Source organism: Mus pahari, chromosome 14 (genome assembly GCF_900095145.1).
Source record: "Mus pahari chromosome 14, PAHARI_EIJ_v1.1, whole genome shotgun sequence".
NCBI classification, from domain to species: domain Eukaryota; kingdom Metazoa; phylum Chordata; class Mammalia; order Rodentia; family Muridae; genus Mus; species Mus pahari.
The window spans coordinates 52098970-52117344 of NC_034603.1; the positions used below are offsets into that span (position 1 = coordinate 52098970).

Sequence of the window (18375 nt, forward strand, 5' to 3'; positions counted from 1 at the left end):
CTCCCGAGTGCTGGGATTAAAGGCGTGCACCACCACGCCCAGCAGCTATAGTTTTATACACAGCCCCATTGTGCAACCTGAGTCTAACAGTAATGAATGAAGCTGCCACTTCCACATACTGTTGGTAACATCATTTAAATACCTGTGGAGAAGAAGGAATGATAGGGACAGAAAAAGGAGTGAAACACTAGGGTAGCCAGCTGACAGGACAGTAACAGCAATGGCAACCAATTCTGCAGCAGTGCATACAGGGATCCAGCACTTCTGAGAGCTGCACATACCATCTTCACTGACTCGCACCATGAGCTGCTTCTGAGTATTATCATCCCCTGTTTACAAATGACGAAACCAGCATAAAGAGATCAAGTCTGGGGCTGGAGAGATGGCTCAGCGGTTAAGAGCACTGACTGCTCTTCTGAAGGTCTTGAGTTCGGGTCCCAGCAACCACATGGCGGGCACACAGCCATGGTAGTAAGATCTGAGGCCCTCTTCTGGTTCGTCTGAAGACAGCTACAGTGTACATACATATGATAATAAATAAATCTTTAAAAAAAAAAAAAAAGAGTTCAAGTTCTCTCCTAAAGTAAGCATCAGTCAGTCACTGTCAGAGCTGGAATCCAAACTCAGGCAGTGTAATTTGAGTCACCCTCTTAATTTCAACAGTAACAAGGTCCAGAGAAGCACCAGAGCTACATCAACAGAAAAGTGGAAACATTCTAACAGCTTAGGCTGAAAGGTAAGGAAAGTAGCAGCTCCTGTGCACTTCCACAAAGCTGAACCAGCATTTCCTGGTAAGGTTTGATAAACCCCAAACAAGGTAAAGTGACTATGAAACCTGCTGTGTGAAGTTGGCTCTCCCTTGTCTCAACTGGGTTTTGCTAGTTCCCCAGGCTAGCTTCCAACTTATACTACTCCTGACTGTACCTCCTAGTGCTAAAGTTACAGACGTTTTACAAGTGAGACAGATCCACATTTGTCTGAAGAAAATGCAATAAAAGAGAGGATCTTTAACTCTTTAATGGTGTAGGACACACACACACACACACACTATTTATATATAGTTATACATCTAATCCAACAAGGTAAAGATTTTTTTTGCTGAACTATCAGCAGACTCTTTGACAATGAGGTTTTATCAGATAACACTGTCCTACTCTGGCCCCAGGACATAAATGTAAAAGTCTAACAATGTCAGTTCCTACTCTCTTGCTCTGTCTTTTGTATGTTTCTTTTTTAAAAATATTTTTTATTATTTATTTATACATGCATGTGTAGGTCTATATGAGTATGTCTAGCTCCAGGGGATGTAGAGTTACAGGCAGTTGTGAGCTGCCTGATATGGGTGCTGGGAATCAAACTCATGTCCTATGCAAGAACAGTATCTGCATCTTCTCCAGACTCATTATTAGTTCATAGTGGAGCATTTCCATAGCATCAAAATGCTTCTATTTTCCCACAAAAATTATATTCCTCATCGTCTAAGTATACTATTAATATTTTTAAAATCCTCCACTTTTGTCTTTTTAAAGCTAAAATAATCATTCTGATTTTGTTTTCTAATTATTTCTTTTAGGGAAACACTAACAGTATTTTATACATCCACTGACAACAACAGAATAAAAATTCAGTAAACTGTATTTTCCCTTTTAGAGTAATAAAACAGGATCAGAAAAATATTTGTACATCATTCAGTTACTTTTATCATCCATAAAAACAGAATCATGAGCAACGGGCGTGGCAATGGGTGTGGCAGCACATACCAGAATACTGTTAACTTCTGAGAGGTTCAGGCAGGTTTTTTAGTTCAAGGTCAGCCTGTCTCAAAAACCAAAATCAAAACTAAATTCATCAGGAGAAAGATGGGACAAACAAAACGAAAGGGAAGCAACATGGCCTCTTGTTCATTTGCTTAGCACAAACTTACCGAAGTTTCCTTCCTTTGCTGGCTTTTCTATCTACCTTCTTTCGAATTTTGCTTCGTAGTTTCTGGATTGCAAGCCACTGCCTGGGAAAATCACAAACCATGTTATGCATCACCACCCACAGAAACAGTTATGAATATTGACAAATTGGAATTTTTCTCACTAACAACCCTGCAGAAAGAAATCACCAACCTAAATCAAATTCCTCAAATAGTGTTGGGCCAAAGTGACTAATCAATTGGAGAGGATTTGTGCAATGGTAAAAGACAAATGGCAACCGGGAAATTCTACAGCAAATCTGGTTAACAATGTTCCTCCACACAGAGTTGCTGTGACAAGCACTCAGCCTGCCGGTCTGCAGGAAAGCCCACTGAATGTAAGCTGTTGGTTCCGTTCCAGCTTATACACATGGTCTCTTACTACTACTGTAAGTGCTGGTTGGTCTGAAAGCATCAACTAATTCTCATTTATATTCTCATCACCCCTCTGTCTTGGCTTTTGACACAGAGCCTCTCTATGTAGCCCTGGCTGTCCTTGAACTCTCTTAATCTCAAGGGCTAAGGTTAAAGACATGTTCCACCATGCCTGGCTCAGTTTTTTAAACTCAGTGCTTTTGCTTCTTCTAGCTAAAAAACTTACACTTATTTATTTATCTATGTGTGTGCCCTCATCCGTACATGCCCGCACATATTACAGCACATGTATTAAGGTCAGAGGACAACTCATGGGGGTCTCCTTCCATTATGTGGATTCTAGGAACCAAACCTAGGGCATCTGCAAGAGCAGCAATTCAGATCAGACTTGGCGTCAAGTGGCTTTACCTACTGAGTCATTTTACCAGTTCTCCTTTCTAAATACTTTTAAAGATTTATTTTATGTGTGTTAGTGTTTCACTGGCGTGTATTTAATGTAAACTAACTGTGTGCTCTGTGCCCATGGAGGTCAGAGAGGGTGTCAGATCCCCAGGAACTGCAGTTACAGATGGATGCGAGCCACCATGTGGGTGCTGGGAACCAAAGCTTTAAGTGCTCAGAACTACTAAGCCAGCTCACCTGCTCTTCCCTTCTAATAATCATCATCTAGGCTTATAGTTGTTTAATTTGTATTCTCTATACATTAATATTTACATTCTATCTGTAATATTTCCATATGTGTTAATAAAAGATAAAGACTCTTCTTTTCCTCCCATGATTTTATTTTATTTTACTTTTTTAGACAGCTCTCACTATAAAGCCTTGGCTGTCCTAGAATTCCCTGTGTAGCTAGGCTGGCCTCAAACTCACAAAGATCCACCTGCCTCTTCCTCCCAGGTGGAAAAAAAATGTTCTTTCTCCCAAACACACTTAATCTTATTCTTAATCTACCTTTAGTGTGTGTGTGTGTGTGTGTGTGTGTGTGTGTGTGTGTTTCAGCATCTTGTCAAGTCCAGGCGTTTACTATGTCTAGGACAGCTCCTGAGAAGCAACCTCCAGATGCTCCAATCTCCTCTCACAGACACAGACTTGTTCCTTCTGACCTACCCACAGACAGTCCCATAGATCCTGGACAGCAAGGAAACTGCCAACTCTCCTAAGACTGAACAAACATCCCCATAACCATTCTTCTAAGTTTCCTAGAGACACGTTGCCCCCAATGCCAGCAGGAAGTAGTCAGATATCACAACACTGTTCCTGCTTCACCACTATCTCTTTCAAGTTTTTTCTTTTTAATTAAACCAAAACGGGGAATGTTAGCATTCTGTGTAAGCTCTGTCCCACAGTTACCAGGCAACAGCCAGGTATGCGACTGACTATAGAAGGAGCTACTTGCCCCTCCTTGCTCTCTTGCTCCTCTCTTGTTCTTTTTCTGCTTCCCTTCCCCTTCTCCCGATTCCCTCCCCCCCCCCTCTCCATATGCTCATAGCTGGCCTCTACTCCTCTACTTCTTCTCCTCTTCTCTCCCTCTCCCTTCCCCTCTCCCTCCTTGACTCCCCTCCCCATGCCCTGAATAAACTCTATCCTATACTATACCATTGTGTGGCTTGTCCCTCAGGGGGAAGGGATGCCTCAGCATGGGTTCGCCAAGGCTTTCCCCTTCCCCTACACCTCACCACACCCCCATGGAACATATCCTACTTCTCTTTATATATACAACACCAGGTACTAGGGTTAAGGGTGTGTGCTACCACCTGGCAGTGTAATTTTAATACCATTATCAAACCTTAAAACAACAACAACAACAACAACAAAAAAAAAACTAGGAAAACTGAAACAACAAATAATATTTATTCTCAACTATTTATCAGTCTCCAAACACTCTAGATTGTCTTTTTTTCATAGATGGTTTAGTGGGTCAGGGTCTATATAATTCATATGTCTGTGGTCATCTTAAGAGTCCCTCAAGAACTTAATTTTTCATATAAGGGTTGAAAACAAACTAGAAGAATCCCCTCAAATTGTTCCTGTGAACAAATGAAAAGGGAAACTGCAGTAGCAGCTAGTCATCTTACCTGACTTGCACAAGGAAAACCCAACATGGGGCGGGAGGAGTCTAGGGAAATCCAATTACTGTAATCTTAATATAATCTTAATTACCATAATCTATTTTATTGTAAAGTCAGATAAATGTATAATATAATCATCACTTAAATACAATTTTCTCTATCACATTAACTATATAGTGAACATTCCTACAACATTCCAAAGACATGGGAAATATCAACAGTGCCTTACCCTAAAATTCAACTCAAAATTACTTCATCAATGCTAAATTTTTCATTGCCTACTCAAAATGCTGCTCTGCCCAGGATCTCATTCTGACGTTTACAGCTTTTGTTTCTTTCCTATGCTTTTTCAAATTATGGCTCATGGTTATTTAAATGCACACCACTCATTAGGCAGCACTCTAAATGCCCTTACAGGATAAGCATACAAACAAGAGCCTTCCTTCACTACTTTGCATTCTACACTGACTTCTGGGTAATGCTGTCATTTCCAGCTGAGCTGAAGCTTCTCTGAGGGGTGGAGGTCTACACTAGGGTAGATTAACAAAGCAGATTCATCTGAGCCAGGAACCTGTTGTACACAGCACAACAAGGAACCCGCTCTAACAGCTGAAAGCACAGGTTTAGGCAGAAGCAGTTACACACTGGTCAGCAGATCGCTATGGATATAAACATAACCCACACTAAGGGTAAAGATCATAAGACTGATAATTATAGGACCAGTCATTGTTTTGGAGGCAAAATTAAAGGGATTCAATGGGAGAAGCTACTGCACAAGCAGCTTGAATAAACAGAAAACTATATCTAAGTTACCTTCCCATGGCCACCTGATCATTTGGATCCAAAGAGCTGGTCTTCCGCTCTATGAGTTCTCGAAGGAGCTAAGGAGAAAGGAAAGCAACTGAGTTATTATCATCTCCCAGTGACAACTGAGTTATTATCATCTCCCAGTGGCAACTGGCTTAAAAGGGCACAGAAAGAATTCTATATGGCATAGTGATCACTTTTAAATAAGAATATCCATTAATCCTGTTGTATTTATGTAGTTTTCAAGGTAGCTACCACACTAGCTGTACTGACATCCATTTGGATGACTTATGTGCTAGAGTTTCTGTCAAATGTAACAGAGTGTATAAATAAAGCTCTTTTCCCTGTTTTCTGACCAGTTTTCCTTGTCTGATCAACAATGTTCTTTAAAAGGTCAGGTGGGGGGCTGGTGAGATGGCTCAGTGGGTAAAAGCACTGACTGCTCTTCCGAAGGTCCTGAGTTCAAATCCCAGCAACCACATGGTGGCTCACAACCATCTGTAATGGGATTTGATTCACTCTTCTGGTGTGTCTAAAGACAGTGACAGTGTACTCACATATATAAAACAAATAAAGGAAAAAAAACTAAAAAAAAAAAAAGGTCAGGTGGGAAGGGCTGTGGACAGAAAGAGAAACATACCAACTTTCAACCAATGGGATAATGGTACAAAGTTAAATTCAGAACTATAGCCCAGCAATCAGAAGGTCTTCTCTGAGTAAAAGCCTTGACTGCCAATAGTGAAGAGTGTAGACTTCATCCTCTTACCTTCTTCTACAACTGTACTCTGCCATGCCATACTGGTATGATCAACTGGCTTAACTAGACATGACCAAACACATGCATAGCCATCAAAGTTCTGGGAACCAAAAGGAAGTCATTCGTGTTTACTTCTTGTATAAAGGAGTAGGTCTCCATCCTCTAGGGTTAATGTTATCGGACTCTAACATTGTTCTCCCATTCTCCTCCTTTTTTTTTTTTTAAAGATTTATGTATTTATGTATTTAATGTGACTACACTGTAGCTGTCTTCAGACACACCGGGTATTATTACAGATGGTTGTGAGCCACCATGTGGTTGCTGGGAATTGAACTCAGGACCTCTGGAAGAGCAGTTGAGCCATCTCTCCAGCCCCCTCCCATTCTCCTCTTAATTCTGGAACTCCACTGAATCCAATAAAAATCTCAATCTGTACTTTTTACACACTTAGGAATTTGCATAAGACTTTTAGAGTCCTCAGTATAAAGATGCTATGAAATTTAAACAGGAAAAGAGGACTTTAACTTGCAATAATAAAATTAGGTGTAATCCTCCTATATAAGTTCTACATGCAGAGAAATGACAACAGAAATTAAGTTTCTAGATATCTGAGAGAAATCTAAAATAAACTAGTTCCTACTAACCATCCATCAGTAATACATGGTTGGCTTTAAAATTTGTTACTTCACAAAAACAAGCAACTGCTTTGCAGGTAAGGCATAGTGGTTACATAGGCACTTCACTAAATTAAACAGCTGAAGCCTGTGGGGGGACAGAGAAAAAATAAATTGCCGTGAAAGTAGTTTACTTTCTAATTTTCCTTTGTGTGTGTAAGTAGGTACTGAAGAAGTAAAACTTACAAAAACATCCACTTTCATAAGATGCAGCTTTACTGCACACAGGAAAGGATATCTCAATTGCAATTAAAAACCCTACTGTGAAGCTTTCTCATTTGCTTATTTTGGGCATAATTACCACAGCAATTACGGTTAAAAATGCAGGGACCAGAGGCCACCGGTTTATTATCACTAGAAAACAGCAAGCAATTTCTCTACCCTGTTTATCTGATTGATTCCTAACATCTTTCTGGCAGCCAATCTATCAGTTTATCTCTCCTACTTCATCACAGTCACTTCTGGCAGCTAAATACAAGATCCAAATCCAGTGCTCCACAGACCCACGACATGGTAAACCTGTGTAACGCAGCTGCCAAGCTAACAGCTGCCCTAGGGCCAAGCACAAATGGGCTCTGCTTCCTACTCAGTGTTCTGTGAGAAGCGAGGTGGGCAAAAGCGTGAAGGAGACAGTAATAATAATTTTTATTATATTTTTTAATGAAGAGAAAAGAATGAAATGACTGAATTTTACTGCCCTACCTTGATCCAGCCACAGAAGAGATTACAACCACTATTCCTGGTTTTCTTAATCACCCCTGATCCTTTGAGCCTGGACATTATGGCCATTGGGGAGCAAGTGCTTGTGGAAGGCTCCTCCAGTACAACAGGTATGGCTCCATCTGGAAGAGAGTGCCATAAGCCCTGACAAAGCCTGAGAGTGGTAGCCACACAGCTGCAGAGGATCTACTACACTGCAGCCACCCTCCCTCAAGTACCAAGGTGGTGCTGTGTCTGCTTTCAAGCGTCCTGTGTATTTCACACATCCAGGTCTGCATCCTTTTCTTAAGTCACTCATGGTAGAGAAGATGCTACCAATCAGCTGCCTGTCTAACTTACTGGGGTCCAAGATGTCAGAAAAAAATACAGAAAATGTCATCAGCATATTATCCATGCATGTTTTTTTAGTAAGGTAATGCAGCACATCTTAAGAGTAAGAAGCCATAACTTATGGTGGTCTGAGTCTGCATGTCCCTGATAATGCAGGACTATCTTCATGGAGAAATGTCTATTCAGATTCTTTACCCATTTTGAAGTTGACCTAGAGAGATTGAAATCCTAGACCTAGAGACCTAGAGAGTTGAAGTCCTAGAGAGATGGTTTGGTGGTCTTGAAGAGGACCCAGGTTTGGTCTCCAGCATGAACTGGTGGCTCACAACCATGTGTAACTCTAGTCTCAGAGGGATCCAATGCCTTTTTTGGCCTCCAAGGGCACTGTACACACATAGTACACAGACATAACTACAGGCACAGGCACACACACACACACACACACACACACACAAACACAAATTTAAAAATAATATAAAATAATGAAGTTGGGTTGTTTTGTTATCAAGATGTAGTTGTTTGTGTACTTTGTGTACTAGCCCCTTACAAGGGAAGTGCCCTTCCATTTTCCTGATGTTATCATTTGAAGCAGGTAAGTAGTTAATTTTGATATAATCTATTTTTTCTCTCTTTGTGTTTTTAATGTTGTATGTAGGCAACCACTGTGTAGCCCAAGGTCATGGAGATTTACTCCTGTAAATTAATTCTAAAAGTCTTCCAATTTATATGGTGCATTTTCAGTTAACTTTGTATATGATATAAGGTGGAAAGTAGAGGTCCAGCTTTATTCTTGCATGTGTGGAATCTTATTGTTTCATTTGTTGAAAAGACTGCTCTTTTCTCCAATTAACTGTCTTAGCACACCATCAAAAGCTAAACCATCTTAGAAAAGAAGGTCGCATCATCCCTACCCCTCTAAATTTGTGTCTAGAGTTACTGAGTTCCACTTCTCAGGCTTTTCAAGTCCAAAACACAGACCCTGGGAAAGGAAAATGCTACAACAACTCTATAACTCAGCTGGCCTATCTGAAGGCAGGATTTCTAACTCCTTCTTTAGTACAGAGATGGCCCGATTCCTTTGTGTGTGTTCTGAGTCTCCCACAGTGAGGTACAGAAACAGGGCCCGTAACCCCGACATTTAGGGGAAACCTGAGAATGAAGAGGCTATCCTCCCTTATACAGCAAGTTCAAGGCAGCCCTGGGTGGTACACAGGCTCTATCTCCAGACAAAGGCTCATTTGCCCTTCCTTCTGCTTCTCTCCCGCAAGAACTTCCCTGCTCTGTCTCCCACTTTGCCACCCATGGTCTGTTTTAAGCTCCCTAGTCCTTCAAATTAACCATGAAGCTAGTGTGGTGACAGCACACACCTTTAATTCCAGTACTCAGGAGAGAGAGGCAGGTGGATCTCTTTGAGTTTGGGGCCAGCCTGGTCTACAGAGCAGGGTTCCAGGACAACTAAAGGCTACAAAGTAAGACCCTGCCTCAAAGATACACAAAAGACCAAATTAACCCTAAAAGACACTTGTGATTTTCCCATTTTTTCCCCCAACATAATATTCTTACTGATTATTTGGGAATTTCACACAATGTATCCCCAAAACATTTACTTCCCATTCCTCACATGTCCACCCTACCACCCTTGTGCTCTCCTCCAAAACAACAACAACAACAAAAGCCCAAACAAAATAAAACCCTCCACTAAGTCTAATTTGTGTTGCCCATATACTCATGAGAGCCCGGCCAACCCCCTAGTGGCCAGCCCCTTAAAGAGAACTGACCCCAGCAAACCCCTCCGACCCCCACCAGAGGCCATCAACAGTGAAAAGCTACACTTCAGTATCCCTGTCGCAACTTCTAAGGACTACTTTCTGTCTCTGGGGTGGGAGAGGCTATCACAGAGTCTTTCCACGTCTACAGTCACCGATACCACTGCAGAAGCAGCTTCACTGCCTGACAGCCAGCAGCAGGAAAGACCACAGACACCAACATGGCCTCCAGCTGCAGAGCAAACCATCAAAGTCTTTCATGGAGGCCCGGCCCAGAAAATGAACCGCACTCTACCTCATCAGGTGCTCAGAGCTGTCAGGGCAGCACCTGTGGGCGCCTCAGGCTGCCCCTGCGGTCCTGCTCTGCAGTGACATGCTCCCCCTCCATGGCAGCTTCCATGTGCTCCCACATCTGCTCCCACTGCTCCTGCCCCTCCGCCCCTCTCCACTCTTCCAGTCCATCTTTTTCACCTTTCCACTCCATATTGAAGTAGCACTGCAAACTGTATGTGTGTGCACACGTACTCACAAGTGCTTGTGCACACACACACACACACACACACACACGGGTGGGGGGGCTTTTCATGAATATACTGCAACAAGTCATAGGTCTAATTCAAAGTTTCTGGTATAAAAAGTATTCAACTTTTATAGGGAAAAAGTACAATATTATGAGAAAATTAATAGAGTCGAATGGAAATCAGAATGAGTAGATAGATAAATTCCAAGAAACATCTCCCTTCTGCAGTTACAAATGACCGGCCTTGGGTACGAGAGCAGAGAATGTATCAGTACAGCGGTGGGTAAGTCCACCGGAGCCCTTGCTTGGGTTGGGTCTATAGAAATGCAGTTACTTTTCTCAGTTACTCTGACCCTGCTGTGCCGCACCTGGACTGCGATCTGGAAGGATACAGGCTTACATACCAAGTGAGGTGGCAATGTTCTCAAAGGCCATGACAGTCCAGTAAAGCTTGGCCAGTTGGCATAAAATTTATTAGTCAAAACAGTACATTTTCTCATCAGAACCCATACATTTCTTTAGACATAAACTATCTCAATGTCTTAGTTATTTGCTAGAAGTGTAAGAACATCACCATCAGTGCCAGGCCCTGATGTATGAACACAGTGATCTGAATGGTAGGAAGCCTGTTGCCAATTGATTTTTTTCATTTATTCTTACCACAAATAAAAACAATTTAGTAAGAAATAAGTATGACGTTAAGCTACTCTTTGAACTCTTTGCTAAGAGTAACAGAAGATCAAGGGTGCTGTTGGTGAAATTTTACAACAGTCCTCATTGAAATATTCTGGCCTTTTGGTTCCCAGACATATGGTCTGGTATGTGGTTTTCTTTTTTCTTTTTTTTTTTTTTCTCTTTTTCTTTTTTCCTCTTTCTGTTCTAAATGTGAGGAGGGGGTTCCTATGGGCCAGAGCTCAAGTGCTGACTATTTCTGGGCACTTAGAAATGATTCTTTTAATAGTATCATATAATCTATCATTTTGTGTTGAATGAATAGAGAAGTCCCACCAAGCTGGAGGACTTATAGGTAAGAAACTAGAAGGCAAGAACTAATCTGCATTCTGTAATTATGTTTCATAAGGACTAAAAGCCTGGCAGAAACAAACTCTTCTCACATCCTGCCTCTAGCATTCAGATGCCAACAATTCTTCAGCCCCACTCAGGTCAATACTCTATTGACTCTGCCATCTTTTCAGCATCCTCTCCTCCAGTGCTCACCTCCTGTATCAGGTAGATAATGACCCCATAGTTCCTTAGGAAAACCACTCCTGGTATGCCTCCTCTATTCTCCTACAGGCTGTGCCTTTGTTATACAGACCCACAACCTCTTACAAGGGATAGAATCTTGGAATTCAGATATTTTAGCAAGGAGAGATAACAAAGCACGTATGCCATGACTGTGTTAGCAGTCTGGGCAGGCCCCAAAGTCATACATGTACATTCCTGGCTCTGTGTGACCTCACTCCATCTCATCTCTCCTCATTCCTCCATTTACCTGAAACGGATTTCATTTTTCTTTAGAGCTGAATCGTATTCCCCAGTGTCCATGCACCACAGTTTCAGTGAGAGGACACTGATGTTGTTTCTTTGTCCTAGCTACCATGAAGAAAGCAGCAATGAGAATGGCTGAAGAATTACCTGTGAGGAAGAGTGCCAAGGACTGTGGTATTTCGGGGTCACAGGTTTATTTTTAATTTTTTTTTGTGGATTCTCCACACTGATTTCCAGGATGGCTGAACCAATTTACAATCCTACCACCGGTGAATGAGGGAGTGGGATGAAAGACTACAGATTTAGAACCACTCGATAAGGTCCTGCATCATAGCAAGCTTACCACATACACAAACATGTAAGCACTGCATACTTTTTCATTCCAGAATTAGAGAGAAGAAGATTCTGTGTCTATTTCCTTTGGAAGACACTAACCACATTAAATCCTAGTGTCTGAACTCAATCAACTTCACAAGGCTACAAGAGAAACACAAGTCCCTGCGCCCTGGGCTTATTTAATTCCCTGAGCCCTAACTCTAGGGTCTTCTGAGACTGAGTTTGTTTTTCTAGGCCCTTAGAGATAAGACAGAACACTCAGATAAGAACTTACATGTATTCTGAGTGTTTTTTTTTAATCAAGAAAATAATGTTTTAATAACGTTTGTTTTTAAATATACTCTATTGTAGGTATGTATTATATTAATTTACTTAATTTTTTTATTAAATAGGCTAAATACTACATGGTCATAGTATAAAATCTTTCCAACATGTTTATGGACTGAGTTTTTAGACTTTTGATTTTACAGTGTAAAGAATCAAATCCAGGGCCTTACACACGCTAGACAGGCTCTTTACCACTGAACCACACAATCATACCTGTTTGCTGGCTTTTATATCAATATGCGTAAGAACTGCTGGTCTGTTTTCTTCCTTTGAGATGTTCTATCTGCTAATGGTGTTAAGATGACACTGGACCTCTTCCTCCTAACGACTAACGACTCTTCTTTAACCTGCACCAACGTTGGCTCTTTTAACTTGAAAAAAATTACATTTAATCTATTGTGTGTGGGTCTGCACATGTGTGTGGGAGAGGAGATGCATGCAGGTCAGAGAACAACATATAGGGACTGGTTCTCTCTGTATACCATGTGATTCCAGGGATTGAATCCAGGTTCTCAGACTTGGCAGCAAGCGCCTTGACTTGCTGAGACATGTCACTGTACACATGTATACTTGTACACACTCATGCCGTGGCATACTAGTGGAGTCAATTCTCTGCTTCCACCTTTATGTGGTATTCTAGTTTCATTCTGCTGTTGTGATTAACACTGATCAAAATCATGTTAGAGAAGATAGGGTTTATGGATCTTATACTGCCAGTTGACAGTTCACAGTCAGGGCAGGCACTCAGGCAGGAACTGGATGCAGGAACCATGGATACAGGAACACTGCTTGCTGGTTCACTTTCTAGCTCATGCGTAACTAGCTTTTTAATAGAACCCAGGACCACCTGCCTAGCAATGGTGCCACCCAAGTGGGTTGAGCATTTCTCTATCAATTAGTGATCGAGACTACATAGGAGCTACATAGTGAGTTCAAGACCAGCCAGAGCTACATAGCAAAAGCTTGTTTTAAAAAATCAGAACAAGGAGCTAGAAAGATTGCTTAGTAGCTAGGAGTGCCTATTGTTCTTGCAGAGGACTACAGTTTCCATGCTGCGTGGCTTACAACTACATGTAACTCTAGCTCCAGGGATCTATAACCTCTTCTGGCTTCCATGGACAACTGCACTCCTATGTACAGACTGGCATGCAAATACACGCACATAATTAAAAATAACTAAAATCTTTTAACACACACACACACAAAACCAAACCAACCAAACCAACCAACCAAACAAACAAAACAACTAAATAAATGTGGACACAGGAAGAAGAGACAGGAAGGAGTAGACTTCTTATAACCAAAGTTTTGGTTTCTTCTCCAAACAAGTACAACTATTTTTTCCCATCTCAACAAATGGCACTTCATCCTTCTAACTGCATAGGCAGAAATCTTAGTCATCTTTGACTAGTCTTCTCATATTCCACATGAAATCAATCCATCAGCAAATCCTCAGCTCAGTCTTCAACTCATCTCCATAACCCAAACACTTTCCCTCCAAAGACCCCACCATCTCTTGCAGGCACTATCACAGGCTTCCCAGTCTCCACATCTGCTACTTTGTCACTTATGTTCTTATATCTATTTTTAGCACAAGCACCAGAGTAACCCTGTAAAATATCAATCATGTGACTTATCTCACGTTCCTCTATTGTCATCTAAAGTCTAAGGTGGCCAGAAGGTACCTGAAGAACTAGTTGCATTGTTTTCTGACTACTGTACCCCTTGATGTCCCTAGGTTGCTGTAGCTCTTTCGTGCCTCAGAGCCTTTTTTGCACTTGCCACCCACTCCCCGCAACACTCACCATGCAGACACTTGCATGGCTGTTGGTGACTTTTTCGGTCTCTGCTCAGACACCACCTTCTTGCCTGGCAGACACATCACCTCTCCCCATCTAGCTGTGCTTGCCAGTGTTCCCCTGCTTCATCCTGTCTAACCTACAGTGAACAACACTCACAACAACAAGGACTTTGTCTTCTTCCAGCCTCTATTGAAGCCCTGAGATACTGAGAGTATAGAAATGATCCATATTTGCAGAGCCTGACACAGTAGTCTCTAGCATAGGCCACTACTAAACCCTAGAAATGTAGCTGGTGTGACAGTGGATTTTCAAAGTTTATTTTATTTTAATAATCAAAACAAATCTGTTGAGCATGGTGGTATGTGTCTCCGATCCTAGCACTGGGAGGTTCAGGCAGGAAGATCAAGAATAGTCTGGATAACATAGTAAATTCTAGGGCAGCCTAGGCAACATAGTAAGCTTGCTATGTAAGAACAAAACCTTTAAGTTTAGTTAGATATGACTACTACATTGAACAACAGACTAGAAGAGCAAAAAGAAAAATTTCTCAAAATAAAACCACACAGTAAATATTTAAAAACTCAAATGCTTGCTGACTGACTGACTCACTGACTGAATCAGTAAATAAATGGCATTGTTTTTAGCTTGTTTTCTGCTTTTTGTAAAGACAGGGGTTTGCTATGCAGCCCATACTGGCCTCAAACTTATAATCTTCCCAGCCCAGGCTGTCACTATATGGAGCTTGGAAGGTTTTCTTCTCCAAAAGGTAAGACAATAGGATAACCGGATCCTCTCGTGACCATCATCAATCTGAAGGCTCTTCTTACAATCTGGTTTCCAACAATGACTGAATTCTTGAAAATAAAGAATAATTAAAGACAGAATCTCACTATGTAGCTCTGGAACTTTGTTATGTAGACCAGGTCGGCCTTGAACTCAGAGATTTGCCTGACTCTGCCTCCTGAATAGAGGGATTAAAAACATGTCTGCTCCTCCAGTCATACTGTTTTTGAGACAAGGGTCTTACTGTGTATCCTTGGCAGTCCTCTAGCTTCTAGAGATCTGCCTGTCTCTACCTTTCATGTGTAGAATTAAAGGTGTGGATCACCTTGCCTGGCTCAAGTCACATTTTTAAAGAAGAGCCGTGCAACTACACAAAGTTGGAGCCTCCTTCTGTTAGAAAGACTGATTCTTTGGGAAGGGAATTTTAGCAGATTACCCTGTATAAATCCATCATCTGTCACAATAAATGTTAATGGAATGGTCATAATTGCACAAAAGTAATACATGTGAACTGTCAGAGTGGCCTCGGGTGAATTTTCAAATTTGTCCAATCAAAAGGTAAACGCACTACAAAGAAAATCAACCTGGAATCAAGAACACTTTCATTTCCATGTTCTGATTCTGTGTGAGGGCTGATCTCCCCCAGTCACTCCTCGAGGCTAAGAAGGCTCAACTTTAGATCTATAATCACACATATTTTGGAAGGTTTTATTAACTTATCCTCTTCTTTGTTAGAGCATTTCCCTGTAAGTTACTATGAAGAAAGAAAACATTAAACAGAACTTAGTACCAAGTCAACATGCCTATCTGAGTGAAGAAAGTGTTCTTATTCCTTGAGAAGTACAAAATTCTTCACTTGCAGCTACAAAAATACTGCTGGTAGCCTATGTTTAATTTATACTCAGCCAGTATATATTGTGCTTATTATTTAAAAAAAAAAAAAAAAGGCAATTCTGGCCACATACTTGCCAAACTTTCATGGTACACATTTATGCTTAAGAGCGTTTCTTCAACAGTTTTAAGGCAACCCTATTTCTTTTTGTTTGTTTGTTTGTTTGTTTTTGTTTTTCGAGACAGGGTTTCTCTGTGTAGCCCTGGCTGTCCTGGAACTCACTCTGTAGACCAGGCTGGCCTCGAACTCAGAAATCCGCCTGCCTCTGCCTCCCCCCTCCCAAGTGCTGGGATTAAAGGCGTGCGCCACCACGCCCGGCTCCTATTTCTTTCCTAACTAGCCCAATAAACTGTATTGTTGAAAGCTTTGTTCTACAGTTTTATCTTTAATGAGTGAAGCAGAGGTATAAGTCAGGTTCTGATATACTTTTAAAAACAATGAAGCAAAGGAAATGAAGGTGCTAGGTATGGTGACATAGTCCTTTAATTCCAAGAGGCTGAGACAGGAGGATCTCTGTGAGTTCAAGGCCAGTTTGGTCTACATAGAGAATTCCAGGCCAGCCAAGGCAACATAGTGAAACCCTGTCAAAGGCCTAGTAATGTTACCTTCCCTTGATGCTGTGGTTTGATGAAACTTCTGGACCTAGCATTTAAAATGTGCCCTTGCTGGGTGTAGTGTTCAGGCCTATAATCCTTGTACACAGAAGGACCCTTGTACAGAAGTACATCAAGAGTTTAAGGCCAGCCTAGGCTACGTAACTCTAAATGAAATAAAAAGTCAGGAAAAAGTACCTTTTGTCCTCCTGTTCTGCAGCAGCTTATATAATAATGACCTCAAGTTAGTCACCAAATGCTGGTGCTGATGCCATACTCAATGCTGACAGTAATGGCAATGTCTACGAAGACAGTATACAAGATACCATGTATCTATCGCAAATAAAATTCTTACACATGGGACACACAAAATAATCTTTAGATTGTTAGAATTTAATTTGACATTGCTAATTAGTTTTTTAAAATAATATTACTATGCCCCCAAACCCAAAATGGTTACCTCTCTGCTCTATCTTCAGCCATAATGTCAATTTTCAAATATATTTACATGTATGTTTTCTCTCTAAAATCACAACTACCTATACATAATAAATTTCATTAGATTTTTAAGAACCACTATCCAGATCCCAAATACAAACATTTAAAAATAAAATTAAATACAAAAAAAAAAAAAAACCCTCTTATAAAAGGCATCTATTTCCTAGTACTGGTGGGAGCAAGAAGAAATTCATATCAGACTTCCAAACACGTTAATAACCATTAACTGGGCCACTGGGAAGTTACACAGCAACAGAAAGACCACTGTACCACCATTAACTTCAGCGATGGCTTGAGACACTGCTTATTCTCACTTCCATTTAAATGCACACAATTAAAGCCACTACATCAACTGTCCATATTAATCACTCACTGAGTTAATTAAAGAAAACCATCTTGTCAGACAGCCTGCTACTTCTCTACTTCTTTCTCAACATGATCAACTTTTAATAGTTCACCAAATTAGTAATTATTTGTTTATGGCATTATCAAATATCTTGGATACAGAGGTCTAGCATGTAGCAAGGTCAGTACTAGACATGTCCTGAATGGAAATCAAAGGAAAAATTTAACCCATAACAGTGATCAACAACAACAAAAAAGCCTGCTATGCCTTTCTCTAGGTACTCCTGGCAAGATTCAAAGTGGCAAGACAAACCAGATCAAAACTAAACAAAGCTGGAAGCAACATATAAAATCCTAATGAGCCCTTAGAAATGCAGACACTAGCCTGTCAACATCTAAGTTCAATTTGGGCTTTCTGAATAAAGTAACTGCTGAGGTGACAAGAAATTAGTCAGATGTCTGGGATATGAGAAGCCCAGTCACTTTATACTGCTTACTGTTAAGGGCAATCATCACAGCAGATCTTATAAGAATTAAATAAAGATGTCAGCCACCTGTCTACTTAGTTTAGGTGGCTGGTACATAACCAATACTCAGAATATTTGCTCCTAAACCATTAAGAATTCAAGTTCACCAAGAAAAATCTACCTGGGCTTTTAAAAAAGCAAACAAAAGAAAACCCTAAGTAGTGGTAATACAGGTAGGTAACCCATCTTTTTAAAAAAATGTCACAAAGGAGTACATGAAAATGATAAATAGGTACTTAAGACATTTCTGAATAACCATGCTTTATGCTCACTTGATGTTTTGTGAAATTGTCTTTAGGGATGAGTTTTGAATGTAGACTGACCGAATGCAAACCAATTCCATTCAAAAGTGAGAACTCACACTGCTTTTCTGCATTAAACCACAGGCCTTGCATAAAGTCCCCACTGCCAGGTACATCAGGCCTTCAGTAATCCAACTTCCACACAAACCAGTATCAAAACTACAAAGCTAATTTTTTCATTAGAATTGTTAAGTAATAGGAGTTCAATAAATCATTTGCCTTCTAAAGAAAAAAATTACTTTCTAACAACATAATATTTCTCCCAGTTCTAAAAAAAAAATGAAGCTTATTTATTTACAAACTGAAAACCATAAAGCTATAATTTTTATGGTAAAAGAATGAATTATTAAGCTGTGCAGTAGTGGCACACACCTTTAATTCCAGCACTTGGGAGGCAGAGGCAGGCAGATTTCTGAGTTCATGGCCAGCCTGGTCTACAGAGTGAGTTCCAGGACAGCTAGGGCTACACAGAGGAACCCTGTCTCGAAAAACCAAAAAAAA

General features: G+C 40.7%; 1 protein-coding gene across 2 annotated transcripts in view; it reads right to left on the reverse strand.

Annotated features, from left to right (window-relative positions):
- Aatf (apoptosis antagonizing transcription factor) overlaps positions 1-18375 on the reverse strand; it is an 88537-nt gene that overhangs the window by 20722 nt on the left and 49440 nt on the right. For both annotated transcript variants that reach the window (XM_021213020.2, XM_029546681.1), the window contains exons 10-11: positions 5218-5285; positions 1925-2005 (exon numbers count right to left, since the gene is read on the reverse strand). In XM_021213020.2, the coding sequence (XP_021068679.1) occupies positions 1925-2005; positions 5218-5285 (149 nt within the window). The remainder of the gene's footprint in view (positions 1-1924; positions 2006-5217; positions 5286-18375) is intronic.